Source organism: Canis lupus, chromosome 11, assembly GCF_011100685.1.
Source record: "Canis lupus familiaris isolate Mischka breed German Shepherd chromosome 11, alternate assembly UU_Cfam_GSD_1.0, whole genome shotgun sequence".
Lineage (NCBI taxonomy): Eukaryota > Metazoa > Chordata > Mammalia > Carnivora > Canidae > Canis > Canis lupus.
The window spans coordinates 47,021,370-47,039,181 of NC_049232.1; the positions used below are offsets into that span (position 1 = coordinate 47,021,370).

The 17,812-nt window shown below is 35.6% G+C and overlaps 2 protein-coding genes across 6 annotated transcripts in view; both read right to left on the minus strand.

Annotated features, from left to right (window-relative positions):
- LINGO2 (leucine rich repeat and Ig domain containing 2) overlaps positions 1 to 17,812 on the minus strand; it is a 1,117,067-nt gene that overhangs the window by 784,196 nt on the left and 315,059 nt on the right. The gene's annotated exons all lie outside the window — the stretch shown is intronic.
- On the minus strand, positions 5,791 to 6,377 carry LOC106559486 (60S ribosomal protein L37a-like). Its single transcript, XM_038552585.1, has one exon. The coding sequence runs from the start codon at positions 6,141 to 6,143 to the stop codon at positions 5,865 to 5,867; it is 279 nt and encodes a 92-aa protein (XP_038408513.1). The 5' UTR covers positions 6,144 to 6,377; the 3' UTR covers positions 5,791 to 5,864.

Sequence of the window (17,812 nt, forward strand, 5' to 3'; positions counted from 1 at the left end):
AAAGGCATTTGAAAATGAGAAGAGACTATACCTCTTGCTCTATAGAGAAGAAAGACCTGGTCAGGACTGAAAAGCTATGAGATGTGTCCTCTTCCATAGTCAACAGCTCTCTGCTCCAGTAAGCCAGACTTTTCCTGACCCTTTCCTGGAAGCTGAACGTGGGAATCTGTAGAATTCAGGGGAGGAATACTGCAGAAGGCATTACAGCCCTGCCAAAAGCCTTGGTATTGTTGATTATGTTCCAGCACAAAGAAAATCTGGTTCGGATTATTGTTGGCTTTTCAGTGATAATAAAATTGGCCAGAAGACCAATTCAATACTGGTAATAAACATGTCCAGGGACAGAAAAATGTGGCAGGTCAAATGAGTGCCAGCATGTCAGTCTGAAAGTAAGCAACAAAAGGTTCCTTTGATTGATGGTTCCTCTTATTTTCTTCTCATTAGGATTAAGGTGGCCCAGAAAAAGTCCTAGGGCAAGGTCCTAAATACATGTCTAAGGTATGATCCACACATTTGCAAGGTTTGGAGGTGGAATATGGTAAGAGGACAACCATGGGAGTCTAGCAGGAGGGACAAGCCCTGACAGAATTTTTCTCCATTGACGCACTTTTGAAACTCAGTTTCAAAGTCATGTGGATGCCATGATTACTTGTGCGAGGAAATACATTTAAAACAATGTCCCAATTTCTGTTCATGGTTAAAATGGACCAAAACTATTATTTCTTTAAATAGTCAATTCTAGTGACAGAAATTTAACACTTTAAAAATAATTTATTAAAATAGTAAGAATTAGGAGCACTGCACATGGAAATAATGCTATGAAAAAGAAGTCAAGGAATTTATCTGACTCAATTCTACAGAACTATAGAGTAGAAAGAGACCTAAGGGTTATCTATCCATCTTTGTGCTAAAGCAGAAATACCCCCCCTTTTTTTTTTTAAGATTTCATTCATTTATTTGAGAGAGAGAGCACAAGCAGGAGAGGCAGAGGGAGAAGGAGAGAGAATCTCAAGCAGACTCCATGTTTAGTGTGGAGCCGGACACAAGGCTGGATTCCAGGACCCTGGGTCAGGATCTGAGCTGAAATCGAGAGTCAGACGCTAACCGACCACACCATCCAGGCACCTCATAGAAATCTCTTCAAAACATTCATGATAGGCAGGTGTCTGGGGGCTTGTTAACTGCAACTAGGGATAATGAGCTCATTCATTTTTGATACAGTGTATCGAATTACTCCTCCATATAGTGACTTTAAGTCAGCTTCCTTGACCTCCTGTTCACAGTTTCTAGTTGCACCCAATAATTTCATCTACTCTTTGGCCTGACATATGTTCATTTACATTCACAGTGAGGGGCTTATACACCAAAAAACCTGGGCAAGTTCCTTAACCTATCTGTGCCTCTGTTACTAATTTTTAAATGGAGATTATAATAGGATCCATCTCAGAGAGATGCTTGAAGGACTAAGTGAATAAATACATGTAAAGTATTTAGAATCATACCTGACAAATGACAGTCACTCAATACATGATTGTTGAATGATTTAAGGACTTTTGACAATTACACAAAGAGTGACCACTAATATGTTGGAAAGCATATTTAGAATTCTAAAAGATTTGATTAGGTTATAGCAATCTAACAAAACTCACAAGATTAAAATTAGTAGTGATAAATTAAAAAAAAAAAAAAACAAAAACTCTGGGGCGTCTGGGTGGCTCATTTGGTTAAGTGGCTGCCTTCAGCTCAAGTCATGATCTCAGGGTCCTGAGACAGAACCCCAGAGTCTGGTTCCCTGCTCAGCAGGGAGTCTACTTCTCCCTCTCCTTCTGCTGCTCCCCAGCTTGTGCTCTCTTTCTCTCTCTCTCTCTCTCTCTCTCAAATAAATAAACAAATAAATCTTTTTAAAAATTAAAAATACTAAAATAATAATAAAATAATTCTATACCAAAAGAATGTTTAGACTGCAACACTGACTTAATTTATGATGGAAGAAAACAGGACTGAATGATAAAAGAAATGAAAACTTTTGGAAAGTTTCTTTTTTCTTTTTTTGGGGGGAGGGGGCAGGGAGGGAGGGAGAGGGAGGGGAGGGGGACGAGGGCCAGAGCATGCTGCCGGCTACGCTCCCTTGGAAAGTTTCTTGACCACAAAACTAGCTTAAGTTAAGAATATGACTTGGCTATTTAAAGTCAGTGCAGAGTCAGAGCAGTACATGTAAGAAAATGTGGATTGTATGTGACAGTATACTAAAATATATATGCTACCCAAAAAAGTGCCACTTTGGCATGTGGATTATTTTGAGCTGGAACCAACCAAGGCCCAGCAGACTCAGAAAAAAACTTTTACTTCTTCCATAACTAGCTAAAAGAATTTAGATAGGTGGTCTGGCCTAGAACAGAAGCTTTTACCAGAGATATTATTATTATTATTTTTAATCTAAAAAATGTACCTGCATGGCAGGGCAAACACCTGATTACCAAACATCTGCTCCAACCTTCCTGTAAATTGCCCTCCTCCCCCTTTGAAGAGGCCCCTATACCATACCTTATTCTAGGATGGCACATTAGCCTCAATTCCCTGACTGCCTTGAGTCTCACATTTTTTACTAGGCTCTCATACCTATGAAATTAAATTTGTTTTTCTCCTGTAATCTATCTATGTCAATTTAATTATTAGACGAGTCAAAAAAACTAAAAGGGAAAAGGGAGAATTTTTCCATCCCCTCAATAACTGTCTCTCTCTAGACCTGGATCTAGATATATTTGGGGGAATGTATAGCCAATACCTTTGGGGAGTAGGTAGGGTTGGGTGATTTGGATGTTGCATTGTTGCAAACTCCTCAACCATATAAAATATAAATATATATATATATATTTATATATATAATAAATATATATCATTTATATATATGATTCAAATCATAAAGGATATGTAGTCTAGGCCTGCATTAATGGAAGTAAATGTTATATTCTTATTCATGTGCTCTAAATTTTACTAGACCATGTTTCTTACCCTTTTCATGCTGTTTAGCAGTCTGGCTAAGTGTAATTCTTCTCAGATTAATGGTTTTAAATGCATAAAATAAAATCTAGAGGATTAAAGGAAATTATATTAAAATATCAAAATGATAAAACCATTGATATATTCATATATAATCTAGCTGCAGATAAAATACCAAAAATTAATTTTGAAATAGAGATGAGCTTATAAAAATTTCAAATATCTATAATAACTATAATGAGATATAAAATTATCTGTGATTTCTCTTAGTTACAAAATCACAAGTATTGCAATCCTATTGCCCTTTGTTGACTACATTTGTAATTGAAGGAAGAGATAAATTTTAGTTGGAGATTAGCTTTGGATGGGAGGGGAAGGGAAGATCTTTTCTTCCCCCCATTAAATTCTCACACAGTGTGGATTGATTAGACACATATACCAAGAATCTGTGACCGAATGAGGTTATCCTATTCTTAGAAGAACATCAGTGAGTCAGAAATAAGCTAGAGGAAGACATAGAGCAGAGCAAGGGGTCTGGAAATCATGTCAAATGAGAATGCTTAACCTACAGAGGAAGACAGCCTGATAATTGCCTTCAAATAATAACACAGAACTTTTGCCATGTGCCAGATACTGTTCTCAGCACTTGTGCACTTGCATTACACAGGCCAGGACTTCTCCCCGACCCTTTCTGTAATCATCCAGCTTTCTTCACAGAAGGAGCCTCAGGGACATTATCACTGGTGTAGTTAACCAGCTTGGCTTTTTCTCCTATTTGATCAATTCATTTCAATTCAACACGTACTTATTGAGTTCCTACTTTGCATATGAATGGGACTAGAAACTATCAAGGACATTAAGAGAGGAGAAAAACAGAGAAACCCAAACCAAGACAGAGACATAGACAGACCAAGAGACAGAATATCAAAGGCCTGAGTCACTAATCAGATTACATTTGGGGGATAGAAAGGGAAAGGCAGAGTATTTGATTTATAAATAATGATTTATTTGTATGTTACCTTTTTCCAGAAAGATAAAATTAAGAGGGTGGAAAAGCAGTTGTATATATATATATTTTAAATGTATCAGGCATAACATAAATACCATAATCATCAAGAACATACATTCAAAACCAAATCTATTGAAACACTGTCTGACAATAGATCACTGGAAATCAGAACTTTTCAATAAAATCTAGGATAAAAGTCTCCATTGCTATAATAGAAAACGACAACAACAACAACAAAACAGTACTGCAAATCCACAGATGAAAGAATGACAAATTTGGTCTGGAACAGATTGAGAGAGGGGGACATTTTACAAGGCCTTGAGGGATGAGTAACATTTCAACAAAATGAACATCGAAGGAAATGCTTGTCTCCCAGGCTGATGGAAGACTGGATGGAGAGTCATGAAAGCTCATTCTAGAAATAAGGATAGTCTAGATGCTAGATGAGTAGGCTGGGCCAAGGTAGGGTAGAATAATATAGGATACAGCTATGAAAAATGATTGGTGGCAGATTGTGGACGACTTAGAATCACTGGTTAAGAAGTTTGCTTTGAAAAAAAAAAAAAAGAAGTTTGCTTTGGTTTTCTTGTCATCTTTTTATTTACTTATTTTTATTCAAGTATAATTAATATACAGTATTATATTAGCTTCAGCTATACAATATAATGATTTGACAACTCTATACATTTCTCAATGCTCATATAGATGAGTGTATTTTTTTAAACATTTTATTTATTTATTCATGAGAGACACAGAGAGAGAGAGAGAGGCAGAGACATAGACAGAGAGAGAAGCAGGCTCCCCGCAGGGAGCCGGACCTGGGACTTGATCCTGGGTCTCCAGGATCCACCCGGGGCCTAAGGCAGACACTCAACTGCTGAGCCACCCAGGCGACCCTAGATGAGTGTAGTTTTGATCCTCTTTATCTATTTCACCCACTCACATGCTCCCATACACCTTCCCTCTGGCAACTACCAGCTCTCTATATTTAAGAGTAAATAGCCAAGATATGGAAGCAACCCAAATGCCCATAGCAAAAAAGGATGGATAAAATGTGAGATGCAGATAGATAGATAGATAGATAGACAGATAGATAGGTAGATAAATAGATAATATTACTCCCATAAAAAAATGGGAGTCATAGAAGGCTTTGAATACAAGAAATGAAATGACCAGGTCTGTTTTATGAAGAGAACCCTGGCCACTCAATGAAATACAGGGTAGACAGACATAAAGATTAGAAGCAGGAAAATGTGTTAAGAATCTAGACAGTTCAGGTGCTTCTTCTACTATATAATCAAATAGTGTAGCTTCAGCTCTAATATAAACTTTGATTTTACATTTATTATTTCACTCTTCTCTTTTACATGAATTGGTAAAAAATGTTTCAACAAATCCTGGGGCACTAGACTTCAAAGAAGCATATAAAGAGAGGTCTCATGACATTTTCCTTCTTATTCCATGTATATGCTTTATTAAAATTCTCATTTAATTTCCCAATTCTTTGACTCACTCATGCTAAGTGAAAATCTTTTAGTTAATTTGGATTTGATTTTTAGGAAATTATTTTCAATTCAGTGGTAAATTAATATCAATAAAGAAAAGCAGCTGGAGTTGTCAAGATGTTAGAAGGAAACTCATTCTTATTAGCATTTCCTTTTATACTTATCTGATAAAATGAAAACAAATGTATTGTTTTCCACACTGTATTCATCATTGCTGATGACATTTTCTTTACCTATGCAGCCTTTCCTATTAAAAAAATTATACTACTTGTTTAAATTATAACTTTTTTTATTATTATATAAATTAACCCATTTATTATAGGCTAGCAATGTTTCAAATGGTGGAGCTTCTACTGGTCTTTCAACTCCTTCAGTCTTCTGATAGCCGACTTTACTGTGACAGCAGAAGTGGTGTTGTAGGTCCAGGCACCACCAGCTACAGTCTTCATGCAGGAGCCACAGTGCCAGATGCCCACTGCTTGCCTTTTCATCTTGGTTTTGCCACAGAAGGAGCAGGTGTACTTGGCGTGCTGGCTAATCTCAATCTTCTTCACCATCTTCCTGAGGGAAGCCCCGTAACAGGTCCCATATTTACCCACGATTCCGACCTTCTTAGTGCATTTGGCCATGTCACCACCAACCAGGTCCAAGCCCAGAGAGCTTAAATTATAATTCTTATTGAAACTTAAAGACAAAATGAATGTTGTATGGAACTTTGACCAATGGTTCAACTTAGTTCAATAAAATTCCAGAGATAATAAGTAGAGTACTTTATTAGGCCTATATTTTGTCTTCTCTGCCCTACAAAATTACAGAACTCTGATCTTCCTTAATAGGGTATCTTGGAATGATATGAACATCTCACCTTCGTCACAGGGATTTTCCAGAAAATAAGCCACTGGATCACATTGCCACACACAAAAATAAATAAATAATAATTATAATTTTATTCACATCCCACATAATTCTGAAAAAGACACACACACACACACACACACACACACACCACAAAGCTTCCATGTGAGAATACTGATTCAGCCATGCTCTTTCAATATTCCTACACATTCTTCCTCCCCTGTCCACCCAGAGTACTCCAGCAATGGCACTGCCTGCATCAAGCTTTCATGGTATCCTACTGACAGAGGAATTCCTTTTTCATTAGCATTGATTCATACCTTGATTAGAGGACATATTACATTTTATTCTAATTATCTGCTTACAGGGTTGTCTAGTCTCTCTCCTACACTACTGTCTCACTGAAGGGGCCCATCTTTTGATGACAAAGAGAAGAAACTAGCTTGGGATGAGCTGGCTGGTCTTTCAGTGTGAACAACTTCTTCACAACCACACACATAGACAACTTAGTATTTTTTATATTTATAGCTAAAGCTGTTGGAAACCCTGACCTCTTCCCCCAAAACAGAGATGGGATGCTTCAGTACAGTTCCACCCTGGACTGTGACAGTAGGCATGTTCTAACCAATCTTACACGCTAATGCAGACATGTCCTTTAGTATAGTTAGCCCCTATTTTCTACCATACATCATCCTTCTTTGCCTATGAGTTCTTAATCCTAGAATCAAGCATTTTCGATTCCAAAACCTTCCTTCTCAGTCCCTTTTAGAAGTTGTCCTTTACATAGCACTCCATGATCTACTGCATAATCTTAAGTTCCCTTGGACAGTCTTCAGAGTCCTTCACATTGACCAAAGGCTCTAATTTAGTTTGCTACCCATTCAAAAGTAGGCTTGTTATTCTTACCAATCATCGGTAGCAATTAAAAATATGTATAGAAATCTAAATCTGAGAGATAGAAAAGAAAACTGAGATGCCAAGGTATATTTCTATAATTTTCTGCTTTCAAAGCAAAGGTTTCACAGTCTTTGCCATAGTCAATGCAACAAGTGTAAATGTTTAAGTTTATGAAATATTTGGGAGATACTGAATACTATAAGTTTATGAAATGTTTGGGAGATACTGAATATTCATAGCTTGAGTTATTTTTCCATGGTTTTCCAGAGGTTGGAAGAAAATAACTAAAATGTGGAATTCTGGAAATGAATGGGTAAAAATCGAGGTTCAGCAATATGATATAAGAAAGAATAGAGAGAAAGTACCTTTCCATTTAAGACAAGGCTACTGATAAGAAGTACCTAAAGAGATCACTGCCCTCAGATTTTTTTTCTAATCCTCTAAACCCAATTCAAAGCCTGCCATATGCAGATTTCACAGGTCTCCCTTCCTTCTACTGCACTCATAAATTGCATTTCATAATTTATGGTTCATTTTGTACTGACTTACCCTGAACAATTATAACCCCAGTGATACAGAACTTTTTCCCCCTAATTCTTTTGTATCCTTTTTATGCCTACTCTAGTACTGAACATATGATATATGACTGACCGATTAGATAGTTATAAAAATATGATTTCAGGGGATCTCTAGATGGCTCAATGGTTTAGTGCCTGCCTTCAGCCCAGGGTGTGATCCTGGAATCCCGGGATCGAGTCCCACATCGGGCTCCCTGCATGGAGCCTGCTTCTCCCTCTGCCTCTTTCTCTCTCTCTCTCTCTCTGTGTGTCTCTCATGAATAAACAAATAAAATCTTTTAAAAAAATGATTTCAACACTAATAAGATTGAATTAAGATCTATCAGAGGTAGGTTTAAATTCAGAAAGAATCTGGCAAAATGCTTTGGAATTGAAGACTATACCATCTAGGCTGTTTTTAATAAATGATTGGAACCACTCACAACAAGCAAGAGAAACTGAGCCCAGAAATAAGGAATCTTTCAAAAGTCATCATACTGAATTCATAAGGCTCAAAACATGTAAGTGAATACAATTGTGTGAAAGTTTAGACAGTCCGTTACTATGGTAATTGTTAATGTGAATTTTCATGGAGAGATGCCAGAAATGTTTAAATGCTGTTATGCACCTATTTTATAACAATATACAGAGCTTCTTATGTTGAAATTCTATTATATTTCCAAATCCAAATGTGTTATATTGACTTGATGTTTGCAAACTTAATCCTAGTAAATATCATTTTAAGCATTTTGAAAAGTTGCCCAACATCCATAATAATAAACAGCACTTGGAACTAATGAAGCTACTTCATCTAAGCAGATCAAAGAGCTTTTAAAGATTGATGATTTGTCAGTATTCTCTTGCTTTCTACGCAGACTTTATTCTTCCTATCCTGTAAAATAATGGTCTTATAGTTTTGTTTTGCTAAATGTACAGTAGTAGTCTTCCCCAACCTGCCACTGACCTGACAGAAAATTCAAGAACACTGAACTTTACATCTATTTCATTTTTGGCAAATTGGGTAATTTTGATTCAGTATAGGTAAATTACTTGACTTCCATTGTTTCATATTGAAAACAGAAGGGAAATCATGTCTGATCTTGTTTATTGCTTTATCTCCAGTACCTGTTAGAGTCTCTAATAAATAAATAAATATATGCTGGGTAAATACTTTTTTGAATGAGTGAATGAAGTAGGCATAGCAGTGCAGGGATAGAAGTTGTACAGTGAGGACTTCAGAAAGATAATCAAAAGTAAACCTAGGCCTGAGACTTGCTCTCTGAAAGAAAACAGTGATGAGAACAGGCAGGAGGCAGGACTGGCCAGGGGAGAGTTGGTATTTCTCAAGTCATGAACTCAGAAAGGCACTGAACATTTGCATAGAGAACTAGATACAGGTAACAAGTTTTTCTTGATATATATATATTATCTGCTTCAAAACAAGAATAATTTATAGGAATCTTACCCAAAACTTGGTGGACCAGGTCTTCTGTTAAATTTCTTCTGATCAAGAGATATTAAACGGAAATTGATAATATATACTGTGGAAAATATCAACATGTTATCTTTCCTGATATAACATGCTTATTGCTTATTAGTATTAAATAAGGAAATATCAATGAGGTCTCCACAGGCTCACTTAATTTAGCTATCCTTATTTTTCAGAATCAATTAGTTTATTCAAAATAAATATTCATACCAAGAAGGATTTTATAAACCTGTTTGTATTATTGAAAAGAAATAGGTGAATGATTATTTTATACCCTACTGGCCTTAACAAACATATTATGTATATTTCACTTCATAATGTCTTAATTTCTATAGAATAGGGGTTGAGAGCTGGCTGTCCAAGTGAACACACAAAGGCCTATTTACCTGTCCAGTCTACTAACACTGTCTTTTCTGTGCAGAACATTCTGTTTTCTTGGTCATTCCTATCCCACACCCTTCCCTTCTCCTTTCACACCTACTGCAATCCTATTAATACTTCAAGACCCAACTAAAATATTGTCTACTCCTATGGAGATTGTCTTGCTTAGAAGAGTCAGATTTCCTGCCATCTGCAATCCTCACTTATCACACTCTGCTTTACATGCTCCACATCCTCTTTTCCTTATCAGCTCATGATCCTTTTGACGGCAGGGACCAGTTCTTTTTCATTTTTGTCTTTCCAGAACCTGAATATAGCAGATGCTCAACAAATACTGAATGAATAAATGGTTGAGTGAGAGAATCAACAGATACCTTAAATGAAGACAATGTCTTCTCTGTGAGTGAAAACAATCTAAATGCACTGGGTCATGACAGGAACAATCAAAACTGTGATGTGAATGAGAAATTAACAAACTGAGAAACAAGACTTCCTGAATACCAAGTCCAGATAGGTGGTAAGAGGTCAGTGTGTATCAATTCTCAGATAATCTAAATCTAATTTTAGCTTCATATTTAGTAACAACTTTAACAAAGATTTTCTTACTCTTATATCATTATTTTAGAACCTATTTCTTATTTGATAAAAATAGAAATAATTAGGGCAAAATGTTCATCTTTTAAGTGAGTAGACCCTCCTAATACAGAACAGTCCCATTTAACATGCAGGAAGAAGCAATTTACTGAATAGTACTCTAACTTTAAGGAAGTCTGTACAGTTCTATAGTTTAGTCCCAAAAGACCAAATCTCCATTAAAGGCCAAAATTATCCTTTGAAAGAAAAGTATGCTTTCTACAGTTGTATGTGTAGTAGATGTTTTTGAACTATAAGATCAGGCTTCATAAATATATCCCTTTGTTCTTTTCTATGCTGTGCTTATTCTGTTTGTTCAAACCAAGAGCTAGAACATAAAAGGATTCTTTCTCTAGAGACTGCATATTAGAAAGTCATGCATCTAAGTGCACAGAACATTCAGTCTGCCAAGAACAAAATCAAATATCTGAAAATGTAGTTTGATTTCTTGGCTAATAACATCTCATAGTTGTCAACCTACCCTTTTGAACAGAACTGGTTCCCTAAACAGAGCAAAGTAACAATGAGAAATGTTGTTGGGATAAAGGGGGATGTCTGGTGGTATAGTGCTAAACTAGCCTCCATGCTGAGAATAAAATATGAAGACAGACAGTAGAGGTTTCCTCCTTTGGACCTTTGAACATTACTCTGCAGTCAGAAAATATGGAGAAGGAGGAGTTGGGAAAACTAAAATCTGAGGTCATGAATTTCTTTAGGCCCAGTGAATGGAAGGGTAGAAAGTAAGAATTAGGGGGTGAGATTTCCAGAAGTTTTCTAGATTTAAATTTAAATATACCAGAATCTCCTACAAATGCAGTTCAAAGTTGGACAGAGAAACAAAATTCTACAAAACCACTGATCTTCAGAAGAAGAGAAATAAAGTGAGAACTGGGCAGTGGGGGGTGGGGAGGAATGTTTGTGAATCAATCACTTTGAATTAAAAGCATATGTGGCCCAGGGAACTTGGGATTCACAAGGTCAAAACTAGTTTCATAATTATACTAAGACATCACTTGCCTTTTCATACCCACTCTGTCAGGACATGTCAAAACAAGAATATTTTCCAAAAGCTATATGACATGTAATATCAGACCAGACTGAATAATGCAGAAGCAGATATGAGAATCTCACCATCTTCTATTAGGTCAGATATTAAAGAGATTGTTGAAAATATAAAACAGTGCCATTCTTTTCATTATTTTTTTTCTTGCTTTAAAAATTACTAAATGTTGTTTTTACAAAATGTATTTTTAAGATGTTTAGTTTTAAGCAATCTGTATATACCCAAAATAGAGCTCGAACTCACAACCTCAAGATTAAGACTACCAGACCAAGGTACCCTTATAAAATGTATGTTTTAACATATGATTATTTACTAGTTTTATTCTAAATAAATCAATACATATTTCTAAAATTGTTATTTTAATTTTGAATATGGTAAATATTGATATATGTTACACAAAAGTTCTCAAGGATCCTCAATAATTTCTAACACTCAAAGATGCCTCAAGATCAAAAGTTTGAGAACTACTGGTTTATACAATCTTAAAAATGACTTTATTATTATCCATTTGCTCAAGCTAAGAAGCTTCTAATAATCTTTCATTATTTTCTTTCACTTATTTTTCTATAACTCAGCTATTACCAAAGCCTGTTAAGTACTACTAATAAAATATATCTCTGACCTGCTTACTTCTTTCTATTCCTACTATGTCACTATAACTTGATACCCACATCTTCTCCAGCATGGCAGCAGCACCTTTGCTGACATCCTTACTTCCCTTCTTGTCTCACTCCAATCCATTCTTACTCAGCAGGACAGGGTTTTTTTTTTTTTTTTTTTTTAAGGATTGATTGATTGATTGATTGATTGATTCATGATAGACAGAGAGAGAGAGAGAGGCAGAGACACAGGCAGAGGGAGAAGCAGGCTCCATGCCGGGAGCCTGACGCGGGACTAGATCCCAGGACTCCAGGATCGCGCCCTGAGCCAAAGGCAGGCACCAAACCGCTGAGCCACCCAGGGATCCCCCAGCAGGGCAGTTTTTTCCAATACTTGCTACAACCTCAATGTTCAGATTCTGGGAATCTTTCAAGGATGTAGAAACAGGTTTGGGTCTTAAAAAAAATACTCAATTTTATTTTTAAAAAACACAAAATCAAAACAAATTCATATTCATTTTAAAATCTAAAGATTGCCATACCAACTAGTCAACACAACTCAATTGGTTATAGAAAAGTTATACCTAATCAGGGATATGGATACGGTTTAATATGCATGATAAAATGTTGAATAGGGTCTCTAGAAGGGAGCATATTTGGTTCATGCCTATTAATCCATTTTGTATATTTTCCCACTTACTATGATTTTTTTTTAATTAAAAAATTTGTCTGTTTGTTTATTTATTTGAGAGAGAGCATGGGCAGTGGAAGAGGGGCAGAGGGAAAGGGACAGAGTCTTAAGCAGGCTTCACACCCGGTACGGAGCCCTACATGGGGCTGGATCTCATCACCCTGAGATCATGACCAGAGCCAAAATCTAGAGTTGGACACTGAAAGGCTGTCCTTGGCCATTTGCTACTATTTTTTAATGCCTACCCTAAGTTACTCTACCAGTTTCATGTGTTTATTTTTTTATAATCCTACTTATCATAATCCTGTAATTATCTTATTTACCTATAGATTGCTAATTGCCTACATCCTCCAATAAAAATTTGTCTTAGGGCAGGAATTAGAGATGCAAGATGTGAATGTGTGGTATGAGGGGGAGGAGGACAGAAGTGTCCATTACCTAACTCATGTCTAGAGACTAACAACAAAGTTTCAAAAACTATTTAAAGAATAGATGAAAAAATAGTGGCTCCTCATCTAATAGTTGTGTGACCTTAACATCCATGTTTCTATTCAAATTTCCTTATCTGTCAAATTGGGATAATATTAGCTATGTTATACTTATTCACTTGTTCATTCATTATATATGCATTTGTCAAGAATCTATAACATTCAAGAAGACATTGTTCTAAGCATTGAAAATTTAATGAACAAAGCTTTTTGCTCAGGAAACTTACATTCTAGTGGGAAAAATAGGCAATAAACAAGTAAATGAGTAAAACGTATATCAAAAAGTGATATGTAGCTATTGCAAGGGAATTATTCTTAACCAGGTAGCAGGACATGTTTTAAAATAAGAGTTTTGTGGCTAAATTATCCTAAAAGTTGCCTACTTCTCAAGCTTTTTTAGGATTCTGATTCTTATAGGCACTCCCAGAAATGGAACTAGATTGTGTCAAGGAATTCTCCAATTTCCTGGGAAGAGGGTGGCAAGTCGGACCCACTGTCAGCTTGATGAGGAAAAAGTACTTTATTCCTGACAAATCTATAGGACTGAATGGCTGTTTCTTCCCCTGAGTTGGAATAGATTACCAGCAATACCTGTAATAAAAATGGCTACAGAGCACCTGGGTAGCTCAGTCAGTTAAGCAGCTGACTCTTGATTTCAACTCAGGTCATGATCTCAGGGTCCTGGGATCCAGCCTTGTGTTAGGCTCTGTGCTCAGCAGGGAGTCTGCTTGAGGATTTTCTCCCTCAACCCCTTCCCTCACTTGCATGCATGTGCTCTCTCTCTTTCTAAAATGAACATATATATATTGAACACTTGTACCATTTATTTCTCACAACTCTGAGGTAAGTACTGTTATTACTCCATTTTTCACACTAGGAAATTGAGTCTCAGAAATTTAAGTGGGGAACCACTATGTGGCTGGTTAGAGGCCCTTGCTTCCAAACACTGTGCCAGACATTTCTCCATTATTTCACTTTCCTAAACACCTATTAAGGATGAGAAGAAAGACATCACTGATTTAACTTCTAGAAGTGAATGGAGATTGTCTCATCTTCTCCAGGACAGGGCAAAGAAATATTTCCAAATGAAGGGGGAAAAGACATCACTTATAAACATGGACACCCTAAAGTATCCACAGAATGTAAGTTCATTAATTATTCTAAGCAACTTCTGCCACATATCAGGAATACTGATTGATAGAAAGGTTAAGAGTAATTCCTTTGCAATAGCTACATGCTCTTGGATCCTCCTCTGGTTCATTAAGTAGCAAGCCCAGAGATAGTCTCCCTCTTCCAAATTAACTCAAATGTTTTAAATGTTATTTGTGGCCTCCTTAGTTGAGACCAGTCATCTCTTGGCCTAAATAAACATCACTCTGAAATCCTGAAGCTCTCTGGGAACACCAATCCTATCTCTCTGAAGGTATTTGATTTATGTCTATAAAGTTACTCTGGGATGAGACAAGGAATAATTATAGAGAAGAGTCTGTTATTGACTCTTGGCTGTTTTTGGAGTTATTTTTCTCATAAATGTGACAATTAGAAGACAGAAATTAATATTTAACTAGGTTCCTAGTGAGCTGTAATAGCTGCGTTTTTTTTTTTTAAGGACTGTGATAAATGCTAGTTTGAAACAACTCAACAACTAATGGCAGCAGGGAGACAAATTCTGATTAAGGCTATTGTGCTGTAACTCCTCCAAATCCTATGAATATCTTTAGAAATTAAAATATATGCTGCACCTTCAAATAAGAAATTCTTCACAAACATTCAAAGCTCAAGATAGCTCAAGATATAATACTAGGTTGAATAATAATAAATAATCAATATTTGATCTTTGTGATCTAGAAAAATATCTATCATTCATTCAATTCAACCTAAGGTAAAACTTAAATTTTTAGAGTGAATTATTTCCAGTGATTCTGACCTTAATAGGAATGGGTTTCTATCTATTTAAAAAAAAGCATTCAGTATCTTGTTTAGTCCTTGTCTTGTACAGAAACCTTAGTGATTTCATGACCCCAGGTCACAGCAATAGATAAATACAACAGGTTTAAAATGACAGAAAGAGAGAGAAGGAAAAATGATAAACGATAAGGGAAGAGACAGAGAGAAAGAGAGAAAAAAATATAGAAAATATTCAAGAGCGAGAACAAAGAGAGAAATAATATAAAGAGTGAAAATCCAGTGAATAAAGAGACCTAGAAAGAGATTAAAAAAAAAAAAAAAAAAAACAATGAAGGAGGAGAAGCAGGAGTGAGAGAGAAGTGTGGGGTAGCTATCTTTGCTCAGGAAAGTTATTCTGACTATATGCTGAATCATAAGCAACTATAGCTCTCAAGTGTTGTTGCTGGTCTTGATAGTGGTGTCATTGCTTACACCTTTCATATACAACCTATTAATAAAAGTATGTATTTTTTGCTTATATTCTGTTTCCTACTGTTTCACTAAACTCAGTTATAAAGGAAAGAATAGGATAGTAGAATTAGAAAGATCTAGGTTCAAAATATTGGCTCCACTTCTGGCTACATTAATTACAGAAAATAGGGTAACTTCTCCAAGTCTTGTCTTCTCTTCTTCCAAATGAAGTTAATTATAAAATCGACCTTGAATGGTTGTGATAAAATTTCAGTAAATGCTATGCATATGTACCCATCTTAATATGGATGCTTTAGATTTAAAATAAACTATCTTTGCTTAAAGTAAAAGAAGGAAATAATTCAACGTGAGAAGTAGGGTCAGGGTATTAGGATAATTTTCAAAGTTTGGAGTAATAAATTTATATTACTGGTATAATGGAAATGCATGTATTTATAAAATATTTAACTTAAAATACTCAGTACTGCATATTATTTGTGATATTTGAAAAACAATATCACAGACCATTGTATTTTTCATGTTCCATCCTGAATTGATCTTTTTAAATGATAGCCCATCCCCACCATCTAATAGAAACATTTTATTACATTCCAGGAAAGTAAAGCTCTTAACCTAGGCTTTCCAGTGCCAAAATTTCTATTTGGGCACAAAACATCTACCATCCAGCTTATGTGCATTTTCAAAAAGAAATAAAGTAGACTCTTGGCATTATAGAATTAATATTCATAGCTTACATTTCAGGAGGGACCCCAAAGTTCCAGGATATAGAGTCAATTTGTCATTTCTGATATATGGATTATTGTTATAAGTACTTCAAGGCTAATGTGAAGACTGAATCACTGAGTGAGAGTCTAGTAGAGACACTAGAAGACACATCTCAACAGGTTTGCATTGTTCTCTCTTCATTATCATGTATTTATTTTATAGAGGAAATCATATGCTAAACAGGTATTCAGAATCTGAGGACTGACAAGTTCCCTGGAGGGACCGCTCACAATTGGTGAGAGCTTACCATACATCAAAAGTTATGAATATTTGAAGTTCCTTGCCTCAAATAGGTCAAATCAACACATTACATACACCTCTTTAATGTACTCTTTAGGCACAGACTACTTACAGTAGAAAATAGTGCAAGTCTCATGAAAGAGGATGAAAAAGAAGTACTTGGTAGTGTGATATGTTCAGATGCTCTCTGAATTGGGGGTGAGAAGATAGTCGTTGTTCTAATATGCTATTGAACATTTTTTGGCATGAAAGGTTCATTTTTTCCCTAATAAAATATCTGAATACCCTGTGAAATCAATGGAATAGTAAATTCTTAAGATTGAGACTTCCTTTGGGATTAAAGTGGAAATAAAATACGAATTGCCTTTCATTAAATTTTCTTATTATGTCTTATGAAAATTAATTACCTCTTGAACAGATCTGATGTAAAACAGTTATACATTGTATGTTTCCTATTTCCCACACAGCATCTTTTCAAAAAATTAATTATAGCCAATAGTTTCAATTCAAAAGGGAATAATTAAAAGCAATGTGGGGGAGTAAAGAGATAATGATGTCATTTTAAAATTAATTGAAGTATTTAAAAATTAACTGGCCTTTCTTAGAGTTTAATTTCTGTTTAAATTTAATAGTTTACATACATGTAAGAGTATTCAATATTTATATTAAATTTGATTTTGAATGTTATAGTCTGAGAAATCACTTAAAAGGTAATTTCTCTTAGTTTTTTTTTAATCTTTCAATTTGTATAAGATAAAATGAAATATCTTAGATAAGGAACTCCTTTCAACTGAGAACAATAAGCTTGCATACATGACTGTCTGCTACATTTTGTATATGTATGGGAACTTATTAAGGTAAGAGACAATGTCCTTTCATGTCTCTAATTAAATTAGCCCCCTTCTGTTGATTTTTAGTTACAAAGACAAAATTCCAGAAAATGATGATACATCAGACACACACATACACCAACCATTGGAAATAATGACAAACCCTGGTCATGAATCTATTTCTAACCAAGACATAGACAGAAGGCTCACAGTGACTTTCTCATCCCAGCCATGAAGTCCCCAGGATGAATGTATACCAGCACCGATAGCAGTTTCCAATTGGGATAAGTGAATTTAAGGATACAATATCCACCTCACTCATCTCTCCAATGTAGTCAATCATGCCTGATTCTTTGTCCACTGAAGAACCTCTTACCGTAAGCTGCAGCGATTTATTTCTGCCCTGTTTGAACCAGTCACTCCCAAAATGA